We start from the raw sequence: 13,985 nt of genomic DNA, 5'->3' as shown, positions 1-13,985 counted from the left end.
CCTAGGTACCTAAAGTATCCAAAGCTGCTTGTACACAAGCGTGTTAGCAAGAAATACGTACTAACTATGCAGAAAACAACTGTTCATCATAAGTTTAGGGCATTATCATGACCAGGCCAGTAATACACATACATAGCCGCGTAACTCATTAACCTAGTCGAATGAAGAAAAGTCCCATGCAACCTTGCAGCTGCTCTCTGAACTCTTTTCTTATTCGGGTATTTTCTCTATAAAAGAACCGCACCTAGAAATAAAGCCACCACTACCGCCAACACGCCATTCCATCCGCCTTGTCATAATCATCTCACATCAAACGCAGTCGTTGCACATGTAGCTAACGAACACGACCTCGTTATGTCCAAGTAAAACTCTCCTGTAGAGAGGATTTGCCATATGCAACTGGAATACCTCGACCTTTGTACACTGGCTAAATATCTAAATAGCTAGCTCCAGCATGTAGTAACGAGTCTCTTCTTAACACGACAGCAAATAAAGTCGACGTGTTCATAGAATAAAGTCTTCGCTACACGAGTCACCGCTATCTAAGTTTCACCCGTTTCTTTCCCCTGTAATAATCATATACTCTCGGTTGTTTGATAGTATAAGATTACCTTTTGCTAAGAGCCCTCGTTACTCGGCTTGTCTCTCGGCTCCGGTAAATATTTAAAGCAGCAAATTAAGTTAACTGGTCTTGCGGCTGGCGAGGTTTAAGTGGTACCTCAAAACAGTCAATAGGGTCGTGAAATTGGTAGCCCTTTCAAAGCTCTTCATCTTCGTCGAACTGGAGTTGAACTTTAACCTGCTCTTCTTTTATCCTCTTCTCCTGATCCGCAGTAGCCCTGCCCAGCACATCACCTAAAGCCGACGGGAAATTAATGGAGCGATCCGGTGTCTCGTCATCTGCACGTTGCTTTTTTAGAGGACTTCCTACGGTTGTTTCGCCATTGAAAGCATTCGCAAGCAGATTCGCAACCGAGTTGGGCATAGGTTGATTGCTTGACGTAGAATCCGTAGGCGTCGATTCTCCGCCGGTGGGACCTGCGCTAGGTGACTTTTGAGAACCCGACGCACCTGCAGCAACTGGCTCTGTAGAGTGCTGTCGCTTAAGCTATCGTATGCTTGTTAATGACACTATACATAAAATTAAAAGGTGGCAACTCACGCGAATGCGGTCAATACCGGCTTGTAGCTCCCCAGTAATCCTGGCATCTTCTGGTGCTAGGTGAGTCTTGACGTCCTTATCGTCAGACTCTGCCATCTTAGCCAGGGGGTCGTCATCGTTATCATCGTCGTCATCACTATCTTCATCCATGAGGTTGCCGTTGGCACCGTTACTCTTCCTGCGAGCCTTTCTCCTCTTTGCAGCTTCAGCCTCCTGGTCTCTGAAGGCCGAAAAGCCTACTGTACCAGTAGTTTTGAGAGGACCAAGCCCTGAAAAGTCGAGTTGGGTAGACCGCCGCTTTGTACCCGGTGCTTTCTGGTCGGCTTTTGAACTAGGGAACAACCCCATCTTGCTGAGTTGACCTGATAACGTGTTAGTGGGGAATAAACGTTAAGCTCGAACAAGAGTTGCTTACGTTGGCCACGATAGAAGAATGTAAATACTGCATAGGGCTTATCCGGACCATCTATGCCAGTCACGGTCTGAGTACTAATTGTCTTAGGATCGAGCGTCTTGGGCTTAGCAAAACTAGTGGTATGCTCAACATCGGCATCGATCGCTCCATTATTACCCCCCTTGGTCCCACTGTCGCTCTCGTCATCATCATCGTGGGCATCAAACTGTGGTGAATATTCCCCCTTCTTAATTTCCCCAGAAGCAATCACACGGAACATAGCCACTTTGATTTGACCAGTAGCCTCGGGGGGTTCGTCGTCGTCAGACATAGAGGAGTCGTCCGAATCATCAGGGGTTGCTAGCGGTGACTGGTCCTCCCCCCCATACGCCAGGGTATCGCGGGGACGAGGGGCCTTCCCCGTTTCTGCGTCACCGCCGTGAGGGGTGGACCTGTGGCGGCGATGACGTCGCTCGAACTTCTGTCTTCGCTTCTCGACCTTCTCTGCGGCATCGTGGCCCTTGAGATCTAGACCATTAAGCCATCGTTCTAAGCCGACCTCTCGGAATAAAAATTCACGTTCGGCAAGGCCACCGCCTTCGCTCTCGGGAACTTGAACCCAACGACTATTTACCCATGTTTCTTCTCCCGGTCGCAATAGAGTGGCGACTTCTTCCTTAGCTCGTCCGTCGAAGTAGATGTATGCAGCAATGGTCTCGTTCTCCGAGTTCGTCATGGGAATATATGGTGTGACCGTGTTGGCATGCTTGGAAGGATCAGAGCTTGTGGACATCAGAGGTCCCGCGTAGAGGGGCTTCGGGTAGGGATTGGCTGCAGTCGGTTTCGGAGCCGTATAGGGGATAGGATGACCGGGTGTTAAGAGCGTTATTGAAATGGCGAACTTGGCTGCCTCATGTTTAGAGGTATCCGGGTTTAGCTGAGGTTGAGGAACAGGTATATATGTGCTGATGCGAGATAGACGAGACTGCTTTTGCATGCCATATTCTGGGAGCGGGGCAGAATTCGCATGGATGCTCACGGCGATGCCCTTGAAGCAGGGCATCGTTACTAGATATAAACCGTAGTATCGGACAAAGTAACAGAGGGGCTTAAGAAGAGACACGAGGGTTATCGCTGTCGTGTCCGAAGGAAGGGTAGTCGAGGGGTGGTGGAGAATATAGAGCCCTGGTCGGAAGAAAAAAGTCTGCGAGCTGTTTGTGGACAAAGACTCGATAAGATACTGTGCGAGCTGGGGGATCGTTGGATCGCCAGTTTGTGTAATTGTCGGTCTAGGTTTTGTAGAGAGCTGTGGTTAAGGAAGTGGGAGGTGGGAAGTGAGAAATGGGAAAATGGTAGGGGTAAGGAAATGGAGGTTAAGAAGTTAAGAGGTTGCTTGTTGAGAGAAGTGCTTGGGTCAGGTAGGAAGAGGAACAGGAACAATTTGCAAGTCCTCCGGCGGTGTGCAAGTTGCAAGCTGCTGTTCACGAAGCTATAAGAGCCAACGTAACCTATTAAACTGCGAGACCGAACCCCGAATATTTCTTTAATTCTTACGGGCAGATGCTTTTTTTAAAAGGGTTGTTTCTTATAATGAAAAAAGAAGAAGAATAATATGCAAATGCTTGGTTTTTGGTTTTTGGTTTGGACGTTTTTATCGAGGTCGAATTAATTTATTTGGTTAGAGGCCAATGAGGACGAGTAAGAGGAAAAGAATTCACTGTGCAAACCAGGGACTCAAGACTATTAATGTAGGTACCATACAGTACCGAGGTCTTGAATAAAAAATAAAAAAAGGTCTTGGGATCGATGAAACTGTGTGCATGTGTATATGTCTTGCAAGTTTTAAAGCTGCAATGTATTTATACGTAGAATTCGTAATGTAGTGTAGAAAGCGTAGAAAGCTATCGTGGGTAAAAAAGAAAAGAAAAAAGGGTAGGGTAAGTTTTGGATTAAGGTCAAAGCAAATGAATGGCCTAGGCCTTAGGTATCTAGTTCGCCCTATTGCTGCGCATCTGGTGGGCAGTAGCAGCAGTAGCAGCAGTAGCAGCAGCAGTAATAGCAGTAAGGTAGTGGCAGAAAAAGCGAAGATTTGTTACATGTTGCAATGAGAAAAAAAGGTTTAGGTCGAGTCCTGGTTCGGCTGTTAAGCCATGGCCCAATGGCGGGGGAGACTAGAAATCAATTGATTGGTTAACCGCGATTCTGGGACCACCCTCGTCACCTGAACACGTCAAAGCTGCTACGAAGCTGCGCTACGCTGTCTTAAGCTGACTTACATGCAACAGATGCAACAGATGCATCCCTTCACCTCCGTCTTGGACTTATATGCAATGTATCGGTCCGCTATAAACCTTACTATGCACCTAACTAAGTAATGTACCTAACTACTGTGACTATGTAATGTACATGTACCCAACTGTACATATAGTCTACGTTGATGTATTCAGCCACCTCCGTATTTAATATATTACTTTTATGTAGGAGTAGTTTATATATCTAGGTACCTAGGTAGGCTACCCAGATATACAGATAGATATCTTGCATCGCCAAATAGATTACTGAGATGCGGGTGTTACGGTTAGGCTAGTATGTATTTGGAGAATGTGGAGAAAACAACAATTAGAAATCGAGTAACTAGTTAACAGGTAATTAATTGTATGTACATAACTTTAGCAACACAGTACATAGTTAGGTACATTACCTAGATTAGGTAGATTATTATCGTTGAAACTACCCAACTTCGACTATCGTGTGGCACCCTTGGACTAGTGAAGCAGCGACTCGGCTTTTCTATAATTTAAACTGGATAACTCGCCATGATACGTGGCGAACATGCTTGTGTTAAGTAGGCTCGAGAGGGGCATCTTAGTCTACACTAACAAATTCTTCCCTTATCAAGATCTACCCCCTCGCGATGATCGTCTGCGTATGCTACCCCCTTTCTCATAACTAGAACTAGTTCCGGCACCCTTCTCCCTCCAAACATCTTCTCCGTCTTCCTCATCGTCCGCTGGTTGATCTGCCAATGTTTCTCGTTCTGGACTCTCCTCCTTGATATCCACATCATCATCGTCGTCGTCCTCTTCTTTCTTAACCATTTCCTCTCCCTCGCTATGAGAGTCTCCCGCTCCATCGTGTAAAAATGCCGTAGGTGCGGGAGGTGGCCCCAGCCAAGGATTACCTCCAGGTCTGGCATTGAGTTTATCTTCTGGGCCTCTAGGCATTTGGTTAGAGATCAAGGAGCTCAGGATAAGCCACGCTAGTCCCGTCGATAGCATCTCGGCTATCCAGAAAACGACTGTGCAGACTACAAACGAGATGATGCGGTGATTATACATGGCCCAGCGGATCCCCGTTAGACGGGCGACAAGCGTGATAGTAGCTGAGTACACCTGGAGCGTCTGTCCGGCTTGAATTTCCACTAGTATGCTCATCGGGAGGATTTGGTTGAACTCGACGAGTTCGCCCATTGGAATGATAAGTGTTGTTGTCTCCGATGCGCTAGGATACAGGATATGGTATGGTAGAAAGAGGACACGCGACACTGTTTTCACGAGGGGGTCTGCATACGGGATCAGGGCCGGCCGGCGGCTCGTGAAGACTACGGTATCTTCCTTCACATGCGAGAAGGGGTCCTCCCCTGAGAAATAGTAAGCGAACGCTGGGTTGCCAGGCTGAGTCTTCATCCCGAACAGAGTGACCATGAAATTTCCCTTGTCAAGATTCGTAGGCGATCGTGGTAATGTTAATTCTACTGATATATCATAGGCCTGCTCGAGCATGAGGTTCGACGAGACTGATGTGACGCCATAAGGGTTCAGGCCGGAGCTATTGGAATAATACCGCATATTAATTTCTGTAGTCGCAATAGAGAGGAAATGCCCTTACTCATATTGCAGGTAGATAGGGAGAGATATAACCTTCTTAGGTACGTAGTTATAGTAGAAAACGGGATAGGCCAAAGCAGCAATAAATAAAAGCGCCAGGGACGCGGAGAAGAATAGTGCAACGCTGAGATATGTCCTCTTGGCAACTGGAGATGTTGCAGCTCTATAAGAGCCTGTTACATATTCCTATGTATATAATCAGCGAAACAAATATTTATTTTATAGCAAGAAGTTACACTCTTCGGTTTGAATGTTTGAAGCCTCTCATATATGTAGGTAGGTAGTATGAGCGTGCAACTAACCATTTTTCTAAATAAGGTAGAAGCGCCATGCGTCGCTGGACCTCGTAATGCTCCTGGATTCGCGTCGTTGAAATAGGCAGCACAAATAATTAAGAGTAGAAAAGTTGCAATAGGATCATATGTAATAGACTAAAATTGAGAGAGTTGAGGCATGTGATGGTGTTTGGGTTTATGTACCGTTATTAGCGGCTTGTGGCACGTTAGGTACGATCGATGTAGAGCTTAACGGAGTTAGGTCTTGGCGGCCGACATGCCTTCTATGTACCTTAGGTACACCTTAGGTTAGGTAGGTTAGGCTACGTACCTCTTTGGTAGAGTTCTAGCTGCCCCTCCGCAACGGGTTATCGACGTCATGCTGATGACTAACCTCATCGTAGATTGCAGAGAGCAACATCACCTATGTATGTACCTAGGTTAGGTACCTTTAAGCTTCAATCATTAGAAGTTTTATGAATTTCTCATTTGGAAATGATGATAATGGTAATTAATCAAAAAAAAAAGTCAAAATGCAATCTCGTCTTAACTCCCCGTTCTTTAACGGCCCTAGATAGCCTAACTGGCAATGAATAACAACTTGCATCGAACGCTCCCCCGAACGCGCGAAAGCCTGCTCTCCCAAGAACAGACGACCGATAATTCAACCCAACCAAATAGTCGCCTGCCTGCTTGCTGCTCAATATGTGCTCATCACACCCCATAACATACGTATTCACATTAAGCAACGTGTAGATACCAACTTTCGTGAGCCTCGTCAGTCTTTATCTCGTCAACCAAGAGCAGAACCAAGAGCCCCTTAAATGCTGGCCTTAACAAGGCTGTAGATAATTACTAGGTACCAGTCCGCCTCTACCAACACCTTGTCCCGAATGAATTTCAGCTTCCCACCATCCATCATCCTGGTGTCGGAGAACGGCTAGGATATCTCCCTTGGCGAATCCAAGCTCCTCGGGGATTGCTGCTTGGTACATATACAACGCTCGAGCTATAAAACCATTAGTATCTGCATAGTAGTTATTGCCGAGAAAAAAGAAAAAAAAGAAAAGAAACATACCGTAGTGTAAAATGGCACGGCCCTCTGGCGTATACTGCCGGCTCGGATCTGCTACGCTCTGGCTTCGCTGTCTCGAATTCTCTACTACGGGATCTCGTCCGTCATAGAAAGTCATGGCCCGTGAGCTCGAACTTGTACCAGGCCTACCATTGCTTCTTCCACGCATTGATCCGTACACGGACCCATCTCCAACTGGAGCAAGTTGCATAGCCATCTCTTCAGCTCTACTAGTTGGGCGGTTGTAATCGCCATTATAGATGGATGGAGACTTCGCCCTCATGGAATTGCTCGGCGACTGATGCCCGAAGTATCCTTGTTCTGACCCGCGCTTCACTGACATACTAGGTTGTGGTGAGTTTCGTTGCTGAGAACCACCAAACGACATTGGTGATGCTGGTTGAGGCGAGTTTCCTCGTCGCTGAGTCGCACTATACGACAACGGCGAAGCCGGTTGTGGTGAATTTCCTCGCCGTTGAGTTGCACTATATGAGATGGGTGACGCCGGTTGTGGCGAGTTGCCTCGCCGTTGGGTTGAACTATATGAAATTGATGATGCTGGTTGCGGCGAATTTCCCTGTCTTTGGGTTGAACTATAAGAGACTGATGGTGCTGGTTGTGGTGAATTTCCCCGTCGCTGAGTTGCGCTATATGAGATCGGGGATGCCGTCTGTGGCGAATTCTGCTGCTGGGTACTGCCATACGTGCTAGGTGAAGCTGCCTGTGGCGAGTTACGGTATTGGCTACTACTGTACGGGTTTGGCGATGCCGACCGTTGGCTTTGGCGTGCCTCTGGCTGACGCGTCTCGGGGTGCATCCCAGGCCGAGGAGAAGCGCCCCGTGGAGGCGCCGGTGATGCTGCACGAGGCATTTCGCTGCCTCTCGTCGTGGGTCGAGTAGGAGTACCGCTGAAAGATTGCGCCCCGCCGTATGCTCCAGACCCAGGACGCTTCGCGCTGAACATATCCCTGGTCTGCTCCACATATTTTCGTGACGCCTCCTGCATTGCTTTAGATGTAACAGCTGGCGGCGGAACTCCAAGTCTTTGTATCTGCATATCGTATGACGGCGGTGGGGTACCTCTCATACCAGAGGCCATATCGCTACTTTCCCTGGATAAGGGTACGGAACGGGACGGCGCTTGGGATCTGTCGGGTACAGGCGTAGCGATACCATGGTAGTGATCGGCTGAGATTCGCCCAGCAGCTTGCTTGTTACTAGCAACACCCTTCAGCTCCGCTAGGGCTTGAGCGATCGGGTCTTGCTCCTCTTGTGGAGTTGTATTATCATCGTTGGTCTGTTTTCTCTTATCAGTATTGGCCACAGGGAATACGTTTTGCCCAATATTCAGGGCTAGGCTTGCATTCGCTTCAATAGGTTCGGGACTCGCTGTCTTTTCGACTCTATCTGCAATAGGGTTCTGAGACACTGGGTTCTGGGGTTCTGGCGGTTTAAAAGCTTGGTTGCGCCGAGAGCTGACCGTACCGTGAGTACTCATCGCGCTCTGAGAAGACACAGGCCCCCAAGTGTTCCTGTTCGACGCCTTCACGTCCTTGATGCTTTTTCTACGGAATGGACTGTGATTCTGAAAGAATCCACTCTTCTTCTTTTGCATTTGCTTTTCTGGCTGTGCCACTACCACGGGCTCTTGCTTCACTGGTGACACTTTACCGCTTTGTGGCTCTTGACTAGAGAAAGATGTTGGGTTCGAGTATTCGCTATTATCATCACCGCTTGATGGCCGTGCTGACAAATTCGAGCTCGTCGCCGAATTCATGCCATCTGTACGACATAACATTGTCATGCCATCCATAGGATACGGATCGTGGGGCACAGGCGCGAATTTGGAAGTATCATATGACTGTACCCCATTGCTTCCTTTCCGACGATCTTGTGGAGCCATAATGGCCACTGAGGTGTTCTGTGGTGATATAACTGACTCCCTATTGGAAGGTGGCGGCGGCTCATTGCGTGGTGGATCTCGTGGAGTAGGAGGATTAGTATCGTGACGTTGGATGTCCCTAGTAAAGGAGGCATTTGGTTCATGACGTTGTATATCCCGAAGAAATGAGGGACTAGGATCGTTACGCTGTACATCTCGAGGAACAGGAGGATTAGGGTCGCGGCGTTGAATCTCTCTTGTGAGAGAAAGATCAGGTTCGAAGCGCTGTACTTCTCGGGGCGCTTCTCGAGGTACCTCTTGGGGAACTTCACGAGGAATTTCTCGCGGCACTTCCCGAGGTATTTCGCGTGGTATTTCTCGAGGCATCTCTCGGGGTATTTCTCGGGGAATGGGAGGATTGGGGTCACGACGTTGGATTTCTCTTGTCATAGAGGGATCAGGTTCACGACGCTGCACTTCCCGAGTATATGAAGGGACAGGGTCGTGGCGTTGAATCTCTCTGGTAAGGGAGATGTCGGGCTCACGACGCTGCGTGTCTCGAGGAAATGAAGGAGGAGGCTCATTCCGCTGTATATCCCGCGTAGTAGGGGGATTTGGGTCTCGGCGTTGGAGATCTCGAGCGAGTGCCGAGTTGGGATCATGATGAGATTCGTACGTGGATGGCTGAGGTGAGGGAGCACGGAAGCCCGGGTTAATGCTTTGAGGATATTGCTGCGGCTGTATGACACTTCCTCGCCGCCTATCCTGCTGAGCCATGGCATAACTCTGGGTTTTTGGCGGAGGCATAATCAAATCCCTACTAGAGGGCGGAGGAGGTTCATGATGTGCCAGATCTCGAGCAAGAGCGGAATTGGGATCATGATGCGATTCGAAGGTAGATGGCTGGGGGGAAGACGTGCGAAACGCAGGATTGATACTCCGCGGAAACTGTGCTACTGAATAGTTCTCGTCTTCGGAGACTTCTGAATGAGCGTCTTCCACGTCCCCACGGCAGAAGTTGATATACTTGGGTGGATCTGGGATTTCTTGGCCGGTACCCCTCTCGGTGATGAAGTGCATGATGTCCTTTTCTACATCCATCTTTTCTAGAGATAAACGAATCTTCTCGCAAGAAGCATCATCGCTAACGCAGACTGTGGAGGCAATGTTGGCGAAAGTCCATAGACTGCTCTTGGTGAAGTCCAATCTCTCCTCCTCGAGGTCCTGGAATTTGTCGGCGGCCGCTTTCCACTCCCTATTCCACCTAGCAGTCGTCTCCTCGAGAACTTTGACTGCGTTCTCATATTCAGTGTTTGTTGTGGCAAGGCTGATCTGTGTCTTCTCTAGCCTGGCCTTGTTTTTCCTTTCTTCCTGACCCATAACCATATGTCCCTGAGCAAGGTAGCCTTTGATTTTCAAACAGTCCTGCTCATAGCGATCACGGGTCTGGGTGGGGTTGTTAGTTATCAGGGGTTATTATTGGAATGCATGGGTGGCACTGACCTTATTCACCATGTTCGTTTGTTGTATCTTGATTTTGAGAAGTTTCTCTACCGTATTTTGGACGATCTTGCGTCTCTCTTTCATTCCTCCAGCAAAGGCGGCCAGCGGTTCCTCCAACTCGGTCTTCATCTGAGCAGCGATGCTAGCATGCTGCTTTGCCATGGATTCAACTTCTCCTCGCATAGTATCAAGTGAAACTTTCAGGCTTCCCATTTCGTGTGTACCCAACGATTTTCGACTTAACGACATAAGCTTGCGTGCGTATTCATCTTCGATAGAGGCCCGGGCTGGCAACACGGACCAATTAGCCTGATGGAGGGGTAAAAATAGGCAGGAAAGACTTACCACTATAGAAAGATCTAAGCTCATCGCTGGTTTGCTTCGCAGAGGCCATGCGATCAAGCAATGGCCCTACACCAGCGTCATCTTTGCCCCAGAAGTTATTGGCAACTATTCATACAATATTAGTATCTTGGGCTTCTAATCCGGCTTCAGGAGTAGATTTCGTACACGACAGGGAAACTGTCGGGCCATCTGTAGCCGTAGGCATCCTCCCCGATTCCCTCACAAAAGGCAATAATGTTCTCTATATTTTCGGTCGAAATGTCGGTGAACCTGACGTGCGCTCGCTTGGAGCGATAAGATGGTTAACCGGTTCAAAATGTCTTGAAATTAGATTATCAGTGATCGGCGAGAACGCGGTTCTGCCACGAAAAAAAAAAAAAGGCAATGGTTAGTATTAAGGTTTTTAGGAATGTGCAGACGTTGAAATTGTAAAATGCATAGCACATGGTTTCAAGATAGAGGTTGCAGACCTGCAGGAGTTGTTTACAAGTGGTAACGTTGTTGCCCTAGGGATGGGATAAAGTACTTAGGTACATGTAGGTAGCGGCCTGAAACTGGGAAATCGTAGGTTAGCTGAACGTATAAATGTGGGGTACATAGGCTATCTACTGACACATCACAGCGCTAAACTTGATAGATTATCTGATTACAAGGGCCAATTACAGGGGTATATTTCTAGACCCTTTCAATATTTCTTGCGATTATTGACAGAATGAATAACATTGAAACATTGCGCTCAAAGAAATGCACACTTTGCTAAATTGTTTCTAAAAATAGTTCATTCCACATTAAAGGTCATTGAATATCGTTGAAAAAAAAAAGCTTCACGATCTGGGAAATTATTACATATTGAAGTCGATATTAGGAGACGCGCACTTCCGTACTCTGATGGCCATGACGAGACGTGTTTGCGCCGTCAAAGAAACTTCTTCACTTAATCCCATTTATCTAACTTGTAAGCTCCTCCTACTCCCTTTTGATGGATCAATTGGTTTATACACTCAACCTTTATTCTCAGTCCTTGAAATCATCTGTTGTTGATCCAAGCCGATCCTCTGCTCCGGATGCGGGGAATACTCTAGCGGGCTCAGCGATGCCGACCCCCATTGCATCACGCAGCGTCGGCACTTGATACCGGAGGGTATCTTGCTGCTGTTGTACTCGTGCGGAACCTATTAGCCCGGCAAGGTAAGTATAGATCCAGCACGACATAAATCTAATAAGTAAGTTGTCTACCCGGAAACTCTCGAAGATTGCTATCTTGAATATTACCAGTGTCGGGGAGTTGGTACGAGTAACTTCTGTTCGCTATAAATATTTCTATATTCCAGTATTATAACATAATATCGAACATGGATAATTTCGAATACAATTCCAGTCCCGCTCGTATCGTCTTCGGGAGTGGCACTATCAAAAAGGTTCCAGAAGAGCTTCGACGAGCAAATGTATCTAAGCCTTTTCTTCTCAGCACGCCTCAGCAGGTGAGCCATATCGACTTACTCAAAGGTGTTCTCGGGGATGTCGTCTCTGGGGTGTTTACTGAAGCAACAATGCATACTCCAGTCGAAGTGACTGAGAGGGCGCTTGAGCAAGTTAAGTCCTCAGGGGCCGACTCTATCATTTCTATCGGAGGTGGTAGTACAGTGGGCTTAGGAAAAGCACTCAGCATCCGGACAGGTATCTTTCACTTAACTATTCCGACAACCTACGCTGGTAGTGAGGTTACGCCAATTTTGGGTGAGACGGATGCTGGAAGGAAGACAGCAAGATCCGATCCGAAGATATTGCCTAGCACAGTCGTCTATGATGTTGATCTCACCATGACCCTTCCGGTTGGTCTTACCGCTACAAGTGGCGTCAACGCCATCGCGCATGCTGTGGAAGCGTTGTATGCTCGCAATACCAATCCGGTCATTAATCTCCTTGCTCAAGAAGGGGTAAAAGCTCTTGCAAGCTCTCTCCCTGTCCTAATCTCCGATCCGTCGTCGCAAGAAGCACGCTCATCTGCTTTATATGGCGCATGGCTTTGCGGTACTTGTCTCGGCAGTGTCGGGATGTCTATCCATCACAAGCTATGCCACACCCTAGGAGGCAGTTTTAACCTTTCGCATTCTGAGACTCATACCATAGTCCTACCACACGCATTATCATATAATGCCCCAAAGATCCCTGGGGCAATGGAAGCGCTGGCTGCTGTATTGCCGGAGAGTGAAGGCGACGCTACAAGGGGACTAAATATTCTGTTACAGAAGTTGAAAGTAGAGAGGGGACTGAAGGCTTTAGGGATGCAAGAGAGCGACATAGATAAGGCAGCAGACATAGCAGTGAGCAACCCTTATTGGAACCCTCGGCCTATCGAAAGGGGGCCGATAAGAGAGCTGATCCGACGAGCTTGGGCTGGAGAAGAGGCAAGAGCTGATTTGTAATACGAAAAATAGGATGGTATTGTGCCACTATTTCGTATAAATATGCTGAATATAGTTATCACTCAGATCTTGCGAGATGTTATCGGGAAATATTAGAGCTATTTAAATTCATCAATTACCCTGACGTTCTACGGGATGTATAGGATTCCTTACGCCGGACCTATTCTTTCCCATCCCGCTCCCTTACAACCTCCGTCCTGAAATCCAGGCCCGCGTCCTCCCCCACGACACCGTGTCCTACGTCCTTAAGCGCGAGATCTAGATCCGACCATGGCGCCTGGTCTTTCTCCGGAATGTATACCCCCGTAGTCATACGCACTGAATCAGAGTGCGCGACGGTGCCAAAGCTGAGCGCTAGGAGACGTTCTAAGGTGGTTGAGCCTGGCCCCGTTTTCTCGGCGAAGACGTGCGCTTCTGCTATGAGTTCCATGGGGCCGGCCATGAGGAAGTTTCTGTTTAGGAAGGAAGGGTTAGTTGAGTTAGCAAGGCCGGTTATTCTGGCTAGGCTGGTAATGTGAAGAGGGAAGGGGCTGACCTTCTCGTAGACAGCTTTTGAACCTCTAAATGCGACAAGCAGTTGTCCAGCTTCAGCCACCGGTGTCGCACCGAACACAGGTGCAGCAACGAACTCAGCACCTTTACCTTTCAACTTCGCGGCCAGCGCCTTGGTGGTATCTGGGTGGATAGTAGTAGTATCAACCACGATCTTGCCCGTTATACCCCCCGAATCTAGGGCCTGTGCTATAATTGACTCTACGACTTTATCCTCACTTATCTACTCAGTCTCCCGCCTCCTGGCTACCTACCGGTTAGTAAACTATACTGAATATGTAGTACTTGGGTGAAATACAGGTAAGACTCGCTGATATGAATATCACATCGCTTTCGCTGGCAACCTGCACTACATCCTGGCACCGAATTCCCCCAAGCGCCGCGAGCGTATCCCCACGGGAAATTGTCCAGTTGAAAAATCGTAACGGCTGACGTCCCTGAGATGAAAGGTATTTGGTATTTATGGATATTCTTTGCCATAGCA

At 48.0% G+C, this 13,985-nt stretch overlaps 5 protein-coding genes across 5 annotated transcripts; 1 reads left to right on the top strand and 4 right to left on the bottom strand.

Moving 5' to 3' along the window:
• Positions 1 to 757: 757 nt before the first annotated feature.
• On the bottom strand, positions 758 to 2,619 carry F4813DRAFT_392308 (uncharacterized protein; the record flags this gene model as incomplete). Its single annotated transcript, XM_049247260.1, has 3 exons — positions 758 to 1,108; positions 1,163 to 1,524; positions 1,578 to 2,619. 3 exons carry the CDS (start codon positions 2,617 to 2,619, stop codon positions 758 to 760), a joined length of 1,755 nt encoding a protein of 584 aa, XP_049096761.1.
• Positions 2,620 to 4,187: 1,568 nt separating this feature from the next.
• On the bottom strand, positions 4,188 to 5,904 carry F4813DRAFT_369376 (putative adipose-regulatory protein-domain-containing protein). Its single transcript, XM_049244422.1, has 3 exons — positions 5,746 to 5,904; positions 5,445 to 5,629; positions 4,188 to 5,384 (listed from the first exon to the last, which is right to left on the bottom strand). The coding sequence occupies exons 1-3, from the start codon at positions 5,746 to 5,748 to the stop codon at positions 4,451 to 4,453; spliced, it is 1,122 nt and encodes a 373-aa protein (XP_049096760.1). The 5' UTR covers positions 5,749 to 5,904; the 3' UTR covers positions 4,188 to 4,450.
• A 247-nt stretch (positions 5,905 to 6,151) lies between these two features.
• F4813DRAFT_369375 (uncharacterized protein) lies at positions 6,152 to 11,189 on the bottom strand. The gene is made up of 5 exons (XM_049244421.1): positions 10,689 to 11,189; positions 10,524 to 10,628; positions 10,179 to 10,465; positions 6,797 to 10,121; positions 6,152 to 6,727 (listed from the first exon to the last, which is right to left on the bottom strand). Exons 1-5 carry the CDS (start codon positions 10,726 to 10,728, stop codon positions 6,552 to 6,554), a joined length of 3,933 nt encoding a protein of 1,310 aa, XP_049096759.1. The 5' UTR covers positions 10,729 to 11,189; the 3' UTR covers positions 6,152 to 6,551.
• Positions 11,190 to 11,201: 12 nt separating this feature from the next.
• Positions 11,202 to 13,029, top strand: F4813DRAFT_195880 (putative maleylacetate reductase). The gene has a single exon (XM_049239494.1). It carries the CDS (start codon positions 11,876 to 11,878, stop codon positions 12,947 to 12,949), a length of 1,074 nt encoding a protein of 357 aa, XP_049096758.1. The 5' UTR covers positions 11,202 to 11,875; the 3' UTR covers positions 12,950 to 13,029.
• F4813DRAFT_195905 (uncharacterized protein) lies at positions 13,002 to 13,599 on the bottom strand. Its single transcript, XM_049239495.1, has 3 exons — positions 13,485 to 13,599; positions 13,103 to 13,401; positions 13,002 to 13,047 (listed from the first exon to the last, which is right to left on the bottom strand). Exon 2 carries the CDS (start codon positions 13,389 to 13,391, stop codon positions 13,110 to 13,112), a length of 282 nt encoding a protein of 93 aa, XP_049096757.1. The 5' UTR covers positions 13,392 to 13,401; positions 13,485 to 13,599; the 3' UTR covers positions 13,002 to 13,047; positions 13,103 to 13,109.
• Between the last annotated feature and the right edge of the window lie 386 nt (positions 13,600 to 13,985).

The sequence above is a fragment of the Daldinia decipiens genome (genome assembly GCF_022478715.1).
Source record: "Daldinia decipiens strain CBS 113046 unplaced genomic scaffold F4813scaffold_34, whole genome shotgun sequence".
NCBI lineage: Eukaryota > Fungi > Ascomycota > Sordariomycetes > Xylariales > Hypoxylaceae > Daldinia > Daldinia decipiens.
The sequence above is the reverse complement of the archived record's forward strand: the minus strand, read 5'-3'. Positions and strand labels throughout refer to the sequence as shown.

Bases quoted from the DNA above. Each gene is read 5' to 3' on its own strand.
- F4813DRAFT_195905 (XM_049239495.1), bottom strand. From the start codon at position 13,391: ATGGCCGGCCCCATGGAACTCATAGCAGAAGCGCACGTCTTCGCCGAG.
- F4813DRAFT_195880 (XM_049239494.1), top strand. From the start codon at position 11,876: ATGGATAATTTCGAATACAATTCCAGTCCCGCTCGTATCGTCTTCGGG.
- F4813DRAFT_369375 (XM_049244421.1), bottom strand. From the start codon at position 10,728: ATGCCTACGGCTACAGATGGCCCGACAGTTTCCCTGTCGT. The intron at 10,122-10,178 runs GTCAGTGCCACC...AACCCCACCCAG, and splicing joins AAACGAACATGGTGAATAAG to ACCCGTGATCGCTATGAGCA. The intron at 6,728-6,796 runs GTATGTTTCTTT...ATGGTTTTATAG, and splicing joins CCGTGCCATTTTACACTACG to CTCGAGCGTTGTATATGTAC.
- F4813DRAFT_369376 (XM_049244422.1), bottom strand. The intron at 5,385-5,444 runs GTAAGGGCATTT...TTATTCCAATAG, and splicing joins CCTATCTACCTGCAATATGA to CTCCGGCCTGAACCCTTATG.